Source organism: Taeniopygia guttata, chromosome 3 (genome assembly GCF_048771995.1).
Source record: "Taeniopygia guttata chromosome 3, bTaeGut7.mat, whole genome shotgun sequence".
NCBI classification, from domain to species: domain Eukaryota; kingdom Metazoa; phylum Chordata; class Aves; order Passeriformes; family Estrildidae; genus Taeniopygia; species Taeniopygia guttata.
Window position 1 is genome coordinate 83,994,905 of NC_133027.1, and position 16,804 is coordinate 84,011,708.

General features: G+C 36.4%; 1 protein-coding gene across 8 annotated transcripts in view; it reads left to right on the forward strand.

Annotated features, from left to right (window-relative positions):
- Positions 1-16,804, forward strand: part of AKT3 (AKT serine/threonine kinase 3) — a 150,598-nt gene that overhangs the window by 116,302 nt on the left and 17,492 nt on the right. For all 8 annotated transcript variants that reach the window (XM_072927273.1, XM_030269630.4, XM_072927272.1 and 5 more), the window contains 2 exons: positions 12,976-13,190; positions 15,823-15,910. In XM_072927273.1, coding sequence (XP_072783374.1) covers positions 12,976-13,190; positions 15,823-15,910 — 303 coding nt within the window. The remainder of the gene's footprint in view (positions 1-12,975; positions 13,191-15,822; positions 15,911-16,804) is intronic.

The window sequence follows — 16,804 nt, forward strand, 5'->3', positions numbered from 1 at the left end:
CAGTTTGGATTTTGATAGTTTTCAGTTTACTGTCAAGGATGAGACGTGGTAATAAAGATACAGACTGGTATAGACTCCCTTTAATAGAACATTCAGGAAATGAAGCTACTTGGTCAGAGAAGTAAAATTTCTTTGGGGTCTGATAATTTATAAGGATGCTTCCTTGGATGAGTTAACAGTTTCTGGATCTCTGTATTTCAGTTCAAGTTCCTAGGACTAAGTGCACAGTCTTTGTTAACGGAGAACAGTAAAATGTGGTACTGAGTTTTGGTGTCCTAGGAGACACAAGTTTTAAATACCAGAAATTATTTTTGAAGTTTTAAATCTTTCTAATAACGGAAGTTGTTTTGACTCCGAACTAGTCTGTAAGGGACTTCATGGATGTCATTCAAATGACTCTTAAAAGATGTAGATGATCAATGATGTGTAAGTATATTCTAATAACAGGGAAAATGCAAGGATATCATTATGTTTTATTGGCATAAAAATACAGATTAGGTGGATATGTATAAAAATGCTTCATATGTACAGATTAGATGGATGCATTCCTATAAGAACAGTTCCATTTTATTTAAAAAAGCAAACTATTTCTATATAGTTTATGCAGTTACAGTCACTCAAGGGTATGTGACAATGAACAAGAAAGGAGCACATTCATAGCCTTTACCTCTAGACAGAAGATGAGCATGTCCTGTAACTTATTTTAAAGTAAGACCAGTGAGGATTAAGGAGATATTAAGATCAATTATACAGTGCTTATTTGGCCTTTTTTTTTTTTTGTTTGTTTGTTTGGGTGGGTTTTTTTGTGGTTTTTTTTTTTTTTTTTTTTTTTTTTAGTGATTATTGTTCTAAAAATGGGCCTGGGAGAGAAATAATGTGTAATCAATTATTTCCCTGAGTTTTACCTCAGAGGAGTGAAGACTAGAACCCTTATCAAGAGGCAGCTGCTGTCTCTCCTCAAACTGCACGTAATTTCTTTCTTACAGCTGTTCCTCTTAGGAAGGATATGGCTTTAATATAATCTAGAACCTGGTGATCAAAGTTCAGTGACTGAATTTCAGCAAAGGAAAGCAAGCATACTTAGAACAAGAAAACCAAAACTTTCCCATGCTTTCAGGAATTGAAGTGAATTTTCTAAGAGTGTTGTGGTACATTTTGTCACTTGTGCAGCTATACATTTATTTTTGTTCTTTTAACAGCTGCTTGGATTGGATAGGGATATTTGCCAAAGGCAGTCTGATAATATTTTGGAGTGAGACTATGATGATCTACCACATAACTTGTCTCATACGAGTTGAAGCTAAGTGCTGTGTGTGTGTAGGTAGAGAGGGAACTACTGAAATGCACTAAGACAGGCTAACAACGGGGATGGATGCTTCTTGTTTTTGCAGGTATCATGACAAATCATTGTTCTTAACAGGGATTTTAATGCAGGTAGAGTTGCAATGCCAGTGTTAAAGAAGAGCTCCTTAAAGTGCTGGGAGGAGCAGGAAGGCAGTTGTTTGCAAACAGCTTGATGAAAGCAGTCAACACTCTGGGTAATCTGAGGCAGGCCAGTTGAGAGAGATCAGCTAAGGTGAGGATGTTAAAACTTCAGCTCACTCTACTACAGAGAAAATTAAGTTGCATGGGTAGTGCAGTTGAAGCCTCTTTCCCTTTCCCCTTTTTCACTTTTTCTCTCTTACGCCTTTTTCCCTTTTCTTACACAGTAGAGAAAAGAATTTGAGTACACTGAAGGAGGAATAGTAAGGGAAGCTAATATGAGGGAAAAGGAATGAATGAAATGAATGTAATGATGTCACAGGTAGAGTGATGGGTCAGAAAATACAGATTAGAGATTAGAATATTTTTTTACTGGGGAAAAATGTGATCTTGGGCAGGAAAGAGTTTGGACTAAAGATTATGTTATTTTTTTATCTTTTCTAAGTAGGATCTGATAAGGTGTGTTTCAGGGAGACACAAATGGCAGAAGGAGCAACTTGAAACTAAAGAGACGTTTACTGAAGAGTTGTTTGGTTAGGAATATAGAGGAACTGAAGGACAGAATAGTTTTTGTTGTGACTTAGGCAATTTCCTTTTAATCGCCTTGTCTGTTAAATTTCATTTGCATTTGAAGATAATTGAGGCATCAAAGTAATGTGCCTTTTGAAGTTCTATGGAACTTTTTATAAATAGTAGGTATGTGCCATTATTTTCCATCTCTAGAATTAGTGGAAAAGGGAATTTGTGGAAATGGCATAAATTAAGGGAAGGCTGCTGTTAAGGTGTTGCAACATGGATATGCAGTCACAAGGCTTTAAGATAGGTGTGAACTTCTAAGACTTGGAGAAAAAGATATGGTGGAGAAGAAACTTTATGTTGAACTCAGTTTTCCATTGTGCTCTAGAGGGCAAGTTATCACTCATATTTTGTTACTTCTGGTAAGCACTAATAGAAGATTGATGGTTAGGGTTTATCTAGGGGAAGGGGCAGTTCTTGTTTTTATTGTGCTTCTTTTTATTTTGTTCACTTTCTTTAATATTAACTCTTTCTTTAGAGGAAGGATAATGAGACACTCTACCAAATTGTCTGCATTGATAAAAACATACTGGTGTTCTGGTTCATATGGTTTTGCTGAAGACCTGATAGGCCTGTAGTGGTGCTACTCTTGAAAAGATGGAAAAAAATTCTGTATGAAATTCTCATAAAGTGAGGTTAATGCATTTTTAGAGGATTGGAGGTAAGTTTTTTCCTCCAATTTTAGTCTTGTTTTGTTCTTTTCCTGTGAAAACTGTATTGGGAAGTGGATTTGCAAGCAGAAATGATGTGTCATAGCATTAGTGTCCTGGAAACAGACACTTCCATCATTCAGCTTTTGTGCTGTGATGGCATTTTCCAATTAGTCTTTACCTAAAGCTAGAAGCAGTATCTGCTGCATAGTAAAGGAATTGCATTGTATTTCCGTTCATTTCTACCCTCGGCTTCGTCTCTTTCCTTCTTCAGGTATTTTCTCTTTTACGCCCTTGTAAATATGAGAGTCCTTTATCCTTGTCCTGTGGTAGCTTGGAGAGAAGACTCAGGCTGCTTGCAGCATCTTATCCTGTGCCTCAGGCAACATTGTGCAGACAGACTCAGTCAAGAGGGATGTGTGAACTCGTGTGGATATATTTCTGGGTTTTGTTCCTCCCTTTCAATACAATCTTTGCAGTGCTGAGCTAATTATGTAGTCTCAGTTTTACTGTTGAGTTAGAGTACCTGATCAACTTTCCAACTGTAAAACAGTTTGAAAATCAAATGTAGCTTACATGCAAGACCCAACAAAATTAGAAGTGTTAAGTACGTTTTGGCAGTTCACTTTTATTATGCCCAGTCCTCAAATGTACCAGCAGACAATCATCTGAATGTTAGTTATTTTTCACATGCTTATGTGATCACACAAAAAGTACATGCTAAAGAGAAGCAGATGGTGACAGATGGGGAAGGTTGAATAAGGTGGTTTTGGAAACCTAGAAAAATGCACTTCTGTAATAGTGTAAAAATAAAAATTCTTTGATCGCCAAGTTAGAATGAACAAAATAGAGTGCCCTCCCCCCCACCCCCCCCGAGAAAAAAACTCAATCCAAAACTTTACTGATAAAAAGAAATGGAACCTATGAGTGTTCAATATATATTTAGTGAAGTATGTTGTATAGTGTTGTTTTGTCCAAGGATAGAACATTAATTTTTACCAGCCAGAGACTTAGAAAGGTGGTAGTTTTACTCTTTCTTTTAAAATGATGGATTCAAATCAATTGTGTTCCATGCTCAAATAATGCTGTCAAAAAGGTCGTCTTTATAGTAATACATTGGCAGTGTTGCAGGTTATGATAATATTTTTCTTCTGATGTCACAAAAAGCTTTTAACCTTCTTATTGTAATGGTAAATAAATTACATGTGTAATGAGGATATCTGTAGGACCAGAACTAATTTGTAACAGGCAACAATACCTCTTTCTCATACAACCAAATGCAAAGCTATATAAATAGAGAAGGTCTAGTCAACAACAACAAAAAAATCTTTTGTGTGGACCTCATCTAAGGATGTGCCTTACTATGAGGGTTCAAGGTTTGCTTATTCATTTGCATTAATTTAATGAAATCTCAACATTTGTATCTATTGAGTTATATTTAAAAAATGAACTTTCTTTTAAAAAATTTCAATGATGAGATTTATTTTATTCAATAAAATAATAGAGTAACTTGATGAATATTAATTGTCAAGCCTCCTATGAACACTGATGAAATAATTAATTTTTCTTTTTGTATTTCAAAAAGAAAAAGTAGGTGTTTGTCTTAACTTACAATGTGAGGTGTTACTGTTTCCTGGTGAGGCTCTGCTTAGAAACCAAAAAGCCTCAAGTTCTGATAAACTGTTTTGATTTTCTTGAAAGTATAGTTAGTTTGCTCAGTACCTGAACAGTGTAGTTATGCTGTTGTGTTTTGCTTAACTGATTTTTCTTTTGGCTTCAGGATAGTTGAAATTTATTTTCTCTGTGTTTACCTAGATGCTTCACGCATAATCTGATTCTTAGCAGTGGCAAAATAGAATTTATTTTACCTGTGGAAGAGTGGTTTAGTGTTGGCTTGTGCTCTTAAATACCTGTCTGTTGTATATTTGGCAACATTTTGTTATTGGGTGAGGACCAGTGAAGGGGGTTAAGGAGAAATAGCATCTATGTCTGAAAATATTTTCCCTTCTGATTTATGGGAGATTCACAATATGGAATTTTCTCTTTACACTAGAATTCCAAGCCCCAGATTTTTTTTTTTTTTACATTGTGAGGAAATGAAAATGCAAGAAGTTGTTTTACCTTGAAGTGCTCAGAGCTCATGAAAATTCAAATTTGCTCTTTTTTTTCCGGTTTGGTTATCACTTACCATGTTTTAGTGTCCCACATTCTGTCATCTTACAATCCTAAGCCATCAAAAATGCCGGTGACTTGAATTTCAGCACTTTTGTCAGCTTGGTATTGCCAGTGGGCCCCTGAGATGAAATGATGAAAGGTAGATAAGGCAGGGTATCTAGAGCAGAACATCATTTATTGGCAATAACTGTTACCAAGATCAACACCTGGGGAGCATTTAGATGAGGGTAGGAAAGCATTGCTTTGTTACACAGGCAGAAGAATTGCTGCAACATCACATAAATTAGCACAAAAATTAGACTTTCTCCTGGAAGCAGATAACCAATGATGTAAAAAGAATTTGCATTTTCATGCTACGTGAGTAATCTCACCAGTCACAAAAATCAGTTGTCCACATGCAGTATCAGACTTCTCAAGGGAAAAGATGTGAAAATATACAAAAATAATGAAACAAACTGAATACTAGAAAAGAAGTTAGCTCAACACTGCCCATAAACAAACTTTTGTATTCAAACTATAACTTTAAAGCAGAGAGCAATTTTCTAATAAAACATTTTTTTGGTAAAAAAAAAAAATAAATATGATAATTCTTATAAAAACTGTCTCAAGAACATTGCTTGAAACTTTTTCTTTTATTTTTATTTAATCAATAGAAACGTTATTTATATCTCTGCAAAAGCCTTTACTTTTTCTGAGAGTAATGAAGCATAAACAAAAGCTGAACAAATGCCTTTTAGCATCAGTAAATATTCAAAATAATTTCAGGAAGAAAGAGCAACTAGAAAGACGTATCACAGTATTATCATTATTTATTACTTCTTACATGTCTTGCATCTTATGGCAGTGTATGTTTTAGAGACTACTGCTAGTGCAGAGATAATTAATAGAGATATGAGCAGGTCTAAAGATTTCCTTCTAATGGTACAGTGTGTACAGTTATGAGAGACACGTGCCATGTTTTCTACACTAAAATGATATTTTGTTTTTATTTGCTGCCCTTCTATGAAAGGGGGTCTTTTAATGTTGTGTGGTTGTTTTCTTGGCTTTTTTTTCCAGCGTTACTATTGATTTCTTACAGCCCTTGTTAGTATACGCTTTTTCATGTGGAGTAACTTAACTGCATCTTTCTTCTATTTTCTTTTTATTTTAAATTTTGAATTCTACTGAAATCTGTCTCTTCTAGGAGGTTAAATGCATTAATTAGTATTGCATGCTCTTTACCCTAGGAAGCTTTGCTTAGTTCACATTTATACCAGAATATGCTGTTTTTGACACAGCACGTGTGCCAGCAAACAAAAAAAATTTAGTTTGCTATATATTTTTTAAGGGTACATAACAAAAAAACTAAGTGAGATGGGCAAAATCTCAAATACAAAAATGTAATAGGAAGATAGTTTACATTAGGGCCAGAAGTAAAAAAAAGTGCAAACTAGTACAAAATGGAGAAAAACTACCTGCAAAAATTAGAGCAGTGGAAAATCTCAACTGTCTATTTCCCAGGGTATCTATAACCTTGACATTTTGTCTTTTCAGCTGTGTATAATAAAACAAGTAAGCATTCATTTAAGTGGTTTTTTTCACTATTAATGCAGCAACACTTCACTCTTCATACCAAGATCCTGTTATAGTAGCTGAAATGTATAATTCTTGGTGAACATACTCTTCTGCAGGATGGATTTTCATGTATCTGAGTAAAAGTCTGTGTCTATAAAGAAGTGTACATTACCTTTGTTTGTTAGTGTTAGACTGTAAACTCTCTTATTGTTGTAGTTACTACCACAATTGATAGAAAGTTCTAGCAAATACACTTTCTAACTTCTGTTGAAGAATAAGTGGGTAAATATTTGTTAACAGACCAACAACTGTAGCAATAAAAATGTGTGAAGGGTTACCAGAAATGCTTAGGGAACATAGACTCCACCTGAACTGTAAGGTTAATTGAAAACAGTTTTTCCCCCCTTAAATTAACAGTACATTGGTGTATCCAAGTTCTCAGTTTTCTTTCACAACATAGGTGTGCAGACAGTTTGTTTAGATGTTTAAAATTTTTCCATCTGTTCTGTCAAAATTATTGATTGAGCAACAAGTTACTGTAGTGTCCTATCTAAAGGTCTATAGCTAATGGATTAGGAGAAACCTTAATTGGTCAAAAATGTAATGGCTTTTCCAGTAAGTTGCCTTGATTATCTAGCACAAAGTATGAGTCCAATATTTTGATATTGTTCTTCTAGAGATAAAACTCAATGCTGACAACCCTTTGTATAGGATGGATGATGAATTTTACAAGGGCTTTCATGCTCAAGGTGACTGCTAAATTTGTCTGTGTTTGCAGAGTCCAGAAGTTGCAGCAACTAAACACCATTTATAGGTGTGTGGGAAGTATAGCTCTAGATGGTGTTAATTTCTTCTGTATAACCAAAAATCTTCCAGGTGCTGCTCATCAGGGATGTTGTATTTCAAGAAAATGCAATAAAGACAGGATTAAGGGATTCTCTACACTGAGCCCAGTTGGTCTGAGGTGGTCACAGCTCGTTCAGTGTTCTGTTATTCAGTAGAGTATAGGAGAATTCTAGTTTCCACCTAGCTCAAGCGGAAGTACATGACTGACATACAATGGTCACAGACTTCACCTGTTAACTGCTGGCTCACCTCCTAAAACTTTATTCTCACAGAAATTTGTAGAAGCATTGCATGTGTATCAACTTCTCTTTGGCATTCAGTTGTCTGCTCCCATATCTCTGCCCCAAGCCCTTGTAAATAGGAGTTTGCAGATAATGTCTCTAGCTGTTGTCTCCAAAAATCCTTTCACCTCTTAGCTACTGAAGCAATAAAGATAATAAAAGATACATTTTCACTGGTTTTCACCATAAAATTAAATGGACATCAAATTCTGTGGACTGTATGTTAGGCTCTTAAAGGAGTGAGATGCGTAAAGCAAAGGACCTGGAGATATATTGACTAATAAACCTAAAGATTAAAGTCTAGAGCCACTGGTGAAATAAAGGAAGAAGTAATTTCTGTGGATTTTGTTTTCTGGGAAAGAGAAAACTTCCAGTGGTAGTAACAATCTTTTTTTCAAGTACAAGACAGTGGGCTTCCCAGCATTGGGGAATAGATAAGATAAATAAGATAGTGCTTTTTTGGTCAATAAATATAAATACAAGAATTTTTCTTCATTGATCTGTAATTACTTGCCAAAAAAAAATGAATTATTATGTGTTTGAGAGAAACATTATTGAATTACTGCGATCTTAGCAGTCCTGCAGAGTGCTTGTGTTGTCTTAATCATTACAATGACAAAGGTTGGTCTGTGAACTGAATTGTTTATTTTGTATGTAGGGGTTTACATACTGCTCTGTGTACAAAGCACTATTCCATTTTATACTGGGTCACTGCTAGTAATACACTCCAGAAACTCCAAGGTGTGCAGAGACAGTGGAATCACTACAGGATACTTTGTTTTCCTTTGGTTACTACAATCTCAGTAAATTAAAAAAAAAATTATATTGTGGCATTTTTGAGCACAAAACAAATGAAAATTTTAATAGCTGAATAAATTTTAATAGTGAATAAATAGCTCTCCCTGAGCTGAAGCTCTAATGCTGTCCAAAGCCTCTCAAAGATCCATAAAAGCACTGAAGTACGTGCAAATGCCTGGCAGCGATGCCTGTCTAATGTTTCTTGCTTATTAGAAAGTATGTGTGTGTTACTTAACCTTTTGCATATTTATATAAGAAGAGAAAATACAAACTTCAGTGGCACCTCTGCAGCTGTTTATAAAGGCACCTGTATAAATCCAGGCTGTGTCCTTGTGCTGCAGGCGTAGGTGTGAGTTAGAGGAGCTACAATGCCTGTAAAAACTGTAGTGGTTTCAGTGCAGCAATGAGTTTATGCCCTCTTTGGAACCCTGTTGTACTGCTGGAGTGCTTTAGAGAAATGCAAGTTGGGAAGAGAAGCAGGGCCTTAATCTTCACCCTAAGTGAGCACAGCTGTTACAGCTGTCTGTGTGTGCAGGAAAAACTGGCAGAGCCAGAGTAACTTCTGTGTCAGTGTAACTTTGGGGTAGAGATTGGCAAGCATTTCTTTCTGCAGCAATGCCACACCTGATGCTGCCCATATTCTCACTTGTGCTAGTGCAACTCTCCACATGGCAATTGAGTGGCTTAGGTCAGAAAACTTGATTCAGGTGAAAAATAATCTAGGGTGAAACTTTTTCCCTATTTTGTTTCTAATGTCTGATGTAGTGTGTTGCATAGTTTTGACAAGGTAAGGGAAGCTGTGGTGAGAGAACAGAAACAAGAGCCTGGATTAGGCTGGCACTGTCTCTGAAAGAAGCAGTTGTTGAACTAGAGCCCTGAAAACAAGTGGAGTAAGATTTCCCCAAGTTGTAAAAATGATGGCAATTTTTTGAGTTTTATTTCCCATGATCTGTGGTATCATCCAGACTGAACTGCAGTCAGTCCACCTGCTTTGTTCAGTGATGGGAAGTCACTTGGGTGCAGTGATTGTGTTAGGGGTGGATGACTATAAATGTTATCCACACACTGATGTCACATTGTGCTGGAGCTCTTCTCCTAAGACCTCATCTAGATGTTGGCTTGGATTTTGGCACTGCATGTATGTGAAAAAGACAAAGGAAGGGAAATCGTAATCTGAATGATGTGACTATTTAAACATATTTCGTGGAAGAAAACATGTAAGTCCATCTTTACTGTGTGGAAACACACCTGATTTGAGTATGTAATCAATGTAGGTGCTCTTTTGTGCACATGAGTTCTGTGTGAACCTTATGTTGTACTGCCAGGAAAGATCAATTGCTTTACTGCAGATACAGAGTGGTTGACCTTGTGCCCTCTACAATGGTTTTGATGGGCCTGCTGCCTGTCCTGCTGTGACCATGAAGGGATTGGGTTGTTGATACAAGGCATATGAGGGTCCTTATAGCAAGGGACAAGATTGGCTAGTGGCAGAGGCAGCTCCTAAGGGCAGCATACAGAGTCCAGGATCAAACTTGCCGCGGTGTCTGTGTCTGGCCAGGTGCTTAGACTGGTACCCCACATATGCAAGGATATGCCACAGCTGCTGGAGAGACAGAAGTATCACTCCTCACAACCAGAGGAGACTTCTCTAAAAGCAGGTATCTACTTCATGGTGGGCAAAAGATTGATTTATTTGTAGGCACAAAGACTGCAACTGCATTTCACGTTCGTTTTAGCACTGAGTTGAAGCTTTCTTGACCTATGTTTAACGTAATTAAAGCCAAATCCCTCAAATCCAAGGACAGTTTGGAAAGGATTCTGTAATGCTAGGGCAGTGTGTACAGACATGTTCTCATGCCTTTCCTAGCTGCATAGATTTGCTTGTAGAAGCTGCTGGACTCCAGCACTTCACTTCCATTGATTTGACACAGTCTACAAATCCTGGAGATTCTAAACACCATGAAGATTTGAAATTACTTAAAGGAAATAATAGTGTATCTTCACTGTGAATGCATTATGTACAATTTTATTGCATTTATATTAAAATAAGTTGAGATTTATTTTGTTTTATTTACACTATTTTCAGGCTGTTTTCGTTTTGCCTAATGAAACCATTTTGATGCTCTTGCTTGTCTGGCTGGCTGTAAACCAGGTATTTAAACAAAAATAAAGAGTTGCCAGTTTTGCCAGCTGGGGATGAGAACCCGGCTGGTGATATGTGGGTTTGGGAGGCAGTTAATCCAGCTTTTATGCTTTTTTATGATTTTATGTAAAAAGAGGTTAAAAATCACATTTGGCTCTTTCTTTGTACCACTGCTTTGTTGCTGTTGTGGGAATGCAGCAAAAGGTTGTTCATACTTTTTATTATTATTAGGTAAAGTCCTGCATAAATTACGTAAAGCTGCGAGTACAATTTGCTCTAGCTATTGGCCATGTGATTTGCCTTGTTTAGAGAATGGTGTTTTTTATTTTCCTGTTGCCTTCTTTTATAAACCACACATGGAAGCCACACCTCATCTTACGAAAAGAATCTACCACTGTCTCACAATTTTATGTATTTTGCTAGCTTCAAAAGAAACGACTAACTGTACAGATTAGAAAAACAGTAACAGTGCTAATAGCTAGAGCAGAAAAATACATAGTGTTTTTATTCTGTGGCAGAAGAAGCAATGATTTAAAGACAAGAGTCACAGATTTCATATACCGTTTTTCGGCAAATAGCTTGCAATATGCTCCAACTCATAAAACATTTAATTAATTTTAAAATGCAAGAATTATTTTAGTTAGTTTTGTCATATGTACTTATTCAGATAATTTGTTGTATTTTACACTTTCCAAAATTTCACTCTTTATTTGGAAATATCAATGATGTAATAAGTCTGTTTGTTTTGGCACAGTTGTAAATCATATGTGTTAATGTGTTAATATTTATGATTTTTTAATCTTATATACACAAGAAGGATTTTTAATATACTTCTTTTCATCATGTTTCTGCTACTAATCCTTAAGGACAGTGAAAAGTAGCAGTATAAATGCATTAATTACTGTGGGATTTCCTAATTTGCCATACTGGATCAGACTGCATGTTGCTTCTGCTAACAGCGCATCCCAGATACTTGAGAGCAGGCTTGGATTTACTGGGGGAGCAAGAGGAGAGCCAGAGAAATGAGCTCAACACCCCTCTAGTACCAGTTTTAGACAATTGGAAGATAATCTACTTATGGATAAAGTTATTTCTGATCTTGTAGAGGTTGCTTTATTCATTAAAGACTGAAAAATTTACTTTCACAACCAGGTATCTGAATGACTGTTCCTGTATATCTGCTTACAGCTTGAATCTGGAGGAGCTCTTTGTGATGGTGATTGCATGTGTCTGTGTGTTGTAAACGGTATTTTGTTTTCTGGGGATTAGTTTGTTGTTAGTTTGTTCTTTTTTTTTTTAAATCAGTCATAAGGTGCTGCCTTTCAGAATTAGCCTTCTGTGATACAGTAACAATTCTCTATTATAAATATATTTCTACTTGTATTAGTCACATTTCTTGACTTTTCTGTTTAACGGTTTTTTAAGGTTTTTTTGTTTCCTGTTTTAAACTTTTTTGATAGCTCCTCTGCAGCAAATATTGGCTATTTAACATACACAGTTGTAGTGCCTCCTGTTTTAAGATTTCTTGACTTCTATTTCAACTTTTTTGTATGAACGGGCATGATCTACTAGAAATTAATAGAAATTAGAATTATATATTCAGTAACCTTCAATTTCCTTATTTATTATGATTTTTATGGATGAATGCTGCTGTTATGTTGTCTTCATGTCTGCAATTTAATACGAAGGTGTATTAAGGTCAAGACACACTGCTTAAATTTCTTATTTCAGTTCTCTGGCACTGCTGGGAGAAGGGCGGTGGAATGTTGTTTTTAGGTACATAACACTGGTGACATTATGTTAACAAATTGTATAAACTTGACCAGTTTCTGTGTTTATATAATATCATATAAGCATAGTTTTGTAGTAAACATAGTTTTGTATAAACACTGCCATATTTTTTTGCATTGGCACAGTTCAGCTGTTAGGACTATTTAATGGAATGTAATGAAACTAGCAGGAGAAAGGCATTGGGGACTTCTGATGTTAACAAAGATCATAAAGAAATGAAACTTGTCTTAATAAGATTAAAGTGGTTCTAAATTGGAAACTTTAGACAGGTAGGGTAAAAGAGAGGGAAGAGACTGAGCAAACAGATGCTTCACACTTCTGACTGAGTCATTAATGCTCATGTAGTACCTGTTAGTGTCTCTTCCTAAAGCTGTGGATGATATAAATGGCCTGGTAGAGGACATAGGAAAGGGTAAAAAGAAGTCATGATTGTTTGGAGCAGGTCATTGTAAATTTTTAATTTGGTTTTAGCAGTGCAATGCCTGGTAAGGCTGGAATTTCAGTGAGCTCAGGTGTGTGAGTCAGTGCTGCAATTTTGTGTAAGGTTCTGAGAGTCCTTTTAGCATACTGCGAAAATAAAGTCTCAGAAACACATTCATATAGAGATGCATCAAACAGACTGACATGATGGTGTACGAAATAGTTTATGTCTTAAAGATGCTTTTGATTTCTGTCTCAGGTGTTAGAAGATAATGACTATGGCCGTGCAGTGGACTGGTGGGGATTAGGAGTGGTCATGTATGAGATGATGTGTGGAAGATTACCCTTCTACAACCAAGATCACGAGAAACTATTTGAACTGATATTAATGGAGGACATTAAATTTCCTCGAACTCTATCTGCAGATGCAAAATCGTTACTATCAGGCCTACTGATAAAGGATCCAAATAAGCGGTAAGTGAAATCAATTGGCTATACAGGCATAATAAATGCTCTAATTGTGCTGGGTAATGTAAATATAGGACTCTGGTGCCTGGCCTTCCTGGCTGAAGGAGCTGTCAATCACAGGAAAGTGTTGTACACAGCCCTACAGTCTCAGATTTCCATTTTTTCAGTCCAGCGGTGATTTGCAACATGAATTTAACCAGCAAAAGGAAGAAAAGCTTGTGGAAGACAAACTTTAAAAATAATTCACAGTAAACACAGGGATCTCTTCAGGTTAAGAACAAATATTAAGAACAAAGGGAAAGATCTCAATTGTTTTTCCCAGTGTAACTTAACCCTGAGTTCACTGCAGTGTCTCATGGGGAATGTAGCACTTATTTCTGGTGATGGCAATGGCAGGAGAGGTGCATAGGCAGCCACAGCTACATTTATTAGGGCACATAAATAAATCACATATTAGACCATTAAACTAATAATTTGTTAAAGAATACAACTGGAGTGAAATTTAAAGGGAGTGGTTTGAAAGCAAGCTGCTGTCTGTGCTCTTTTGTGGTGGGCTTTTCCCTCTGGGATTGTTGCCCAGGAGAGCCATTTTCCAGTGTCTGGACCAGCAGTGTCCAGTCTTCCATGGCTCTAAAATCTCTGACTTTGTAAATCAGTGGGAGTCATGTGTAGGTACCTTTCCCCCCTGCAATATCTTTGTCATTCTTGTGAGTCTCTTGGCATGTTTTTGGGGCAGCAGATTTTGTCTGCCTCTGTTCTCTAGTCCTCCTTCAGCCGCCGCTTGTTCTCAAGAAGTTTTGAGTAGCGGGCATTGCCTGCAGGCAGTCAGGGCAGGACTGGTTGTGTTTCTCCAAGGGATTTGCCTGAATGCAGCCAAGTGCAGCAGGCAGGACAGAGGAAATGGTCAGCTTGTCTGCTCCAGCTCAACTTACTGTATGCAGGAAAAGCAAACTGTGACCAGCCAGACAAATACGGAGTAGAGTAAAACTATGTTTCTGTAGCAACTCCTAATGCTTTTAACCTCCAAACAATCTGACCCATCAAATATACTAACCTTTAGAATTGGAAAGATGCTTCTTTGTAATTGATCTTCACAGACAGTAGTATTTATTGCAGACTTATATTTAGAAGCTTATTTATATTCAAGTTCTTGTACTAGCTAATGCTGAATAGGGGAGGAACACAGAGATTAACACAACTCAGCCTTTTTGTGAGCAGCTAGAAGATATTGAGAGAAGTCTGGAGACTGAAGGCTAACTGCCATGTTTTGCCAAGATGTAGAGAATTTTACAATGAGTAGTTGAGAAACAAGGAGGAATACAGCTTGAAAATTAGAATAACTTGACACTCAGTTATCGCAAGACCGACGTAGTACTAGAGAATATTTTTGAAATTTGGCAGCAGGGTAATACCAAAACAGACTTTTTTCTTGATTGTGGAAATTATTCCTCCATACAATAAATGCTTTAGAAAGAAATTTATTTAAATGCTTTCCTTTAGAATTTGCCTTTATATCTTTAGCAGATCTTTTTAATGAAATACACACTGTTTTTGTCACTCTTCTTGTTAACATTTAGCACATATGGTCTGCTTATTTAGTTAAGAGTAGCTTTTTTCCTGCTGCTTCTGTTAGGGCAATCTCAGGGAGAAGTTAGATGAGAGCTGAGCAGTCCTGAAAGTCAATGTGCTGTTGAGAAGGACAGAGGTTCCCATCCCTGGATGTGGAGTTATTTCTCAACTAACAACAGCAGCTCAAGGGATCTCACTCGGCTTGTCAAGTCAAAGTGGACTTGCTAATGCAACAAAAAATGGCCAGTTCTCTCTTCTATTCTCATGTCAGAATTAGTTTTTCTCCAGGTTAGGGAGCTGTTTCTGCTCACAGTCATCAAGTGTGAATGATGCTGTAGATAGAAGTGAGAGAAGAGAGGTATGGGCAGGACACTCCTCTTTTGCCAGCAGTGACCACTCCTGTGAGCTCAAACCACCTTGGGCAAGTTCACCCAAAGTAGGTGAAATCCACTTCCTAGGATGATTTACCAGGCAGAGTCTGGCTTTGGCAAGCTACGGGCCACAGTGAGCAGTGTGGTTATTTACAATGGCCTTTAAATAACCTTCTCAGCAGGCCTACAATTTATTAATTTATACTAATTGACTCAGATTGCGACTATTTTATGGTAATTGGTTAATTGTTACAGCACCCAGATGCAACAGCACTGAACACTGTATAAAAATGATGCACAAGTCATTACTGATTCAGTGCCCGGCACGTATTTGGCAAAATTTTATATCAGCATTATTGGGTTGGTTTGGGTTTTAATAGTGCCAGGACATTAGCTGGGCTTTCAAGCAAACTAAAGTTAAGTATGTTTTTAAAATTAATTAATTACTAAAAAGCTCATTGTGGACAGTGACGAACATTGTAGTTGGAATAATCAAAAAGAACAGACCATGGCATGGGTACTCCCACGAATTCTCTTGAGATCACCAGAATTCATATTAAACAGGTGAAATTTTCATATTAATTGGGTGAGAATTGTTCCCAAATAGTCAAAAAGAAATAGTCACATTTCCAACCATAACAATAACTTGATCTCCCTATAAAAGTTTAATATGTGGTTTTTCCCCCCACTCTCCTTAGACTTGGTGGAGGCCCAGATGATGCAAAGGAAATCATGCGTCATAGTTTCTTTGCTGGAGTAAACTGGCAAGATGTATATGATAAAAAGGTATGTCTTTATATGGCATTGAATAATCTGGCTTCTGCAAGGTGGTTTCCATGATAGTCATAGACTGCTATTCTCTGCAGTTAGTACTTTTTTCCTTTGAAACTTTTTGTGTTAATACAAATGAATAATTATTCTGAACAAGATGTACTTACCTAATTTTTGTATTTTCAGTAAAAAATTGTCAGTACACCAGAAGTAAATTTTGCAAACCAACCTAAATCTTTTATTAAGTAAATGTCCAAATTTTTTCCTTTTCTTTTTTCTTCCTGGGCTTTCAAGAGAAAAGTACATGTATGACTCAAGATAATGTGAAAAATGTAATATTGTTTATCCTTAATGGTCATTTTATTTCTGCCTTCTAATGAAAAGTTGTTTTATGAAAAAGGGAAGTTAAGTGATTGTAAAAAACTCAGAGCAAAATTCTACTTTCTCATTGTTTGTGTAAAAGTAGAAACCTTTTTCAAACTTAAAGAGATATCTAAGAGAATTAAAATAGTGTTAGAACACTAAACCAAAACAGCTTGTGGAGAAAGCAATTGCTGAGAATTCAACGGGAAAAGTTTTCTCCAAACCCAGTCCTGTTCCTGTATTGATCAACACTTTGAGAATGATTTTAGAAAATGAATTTATCTTACTTGGGAGTGAAACTCAATTCAACTTCAGTTGTTTTATATACAGAAACTGATTTTATCTCAGTATTTCTGTAAGAATTTACTTGTTGCTATAAACCCTTTCTATTTTGATAAAGACTTTTCTTTTTTTCCCCAACTGTTCTACATTGTTAATCTGCCAGTTGAGCTGCGCAATTTTAAAAGATAGTTTTTTCTCCTTCTTTTTTTTGCTTTGTTCAAATAAAAGGAAAATGGAAGACATACGACTGAGCAGAATATGTTT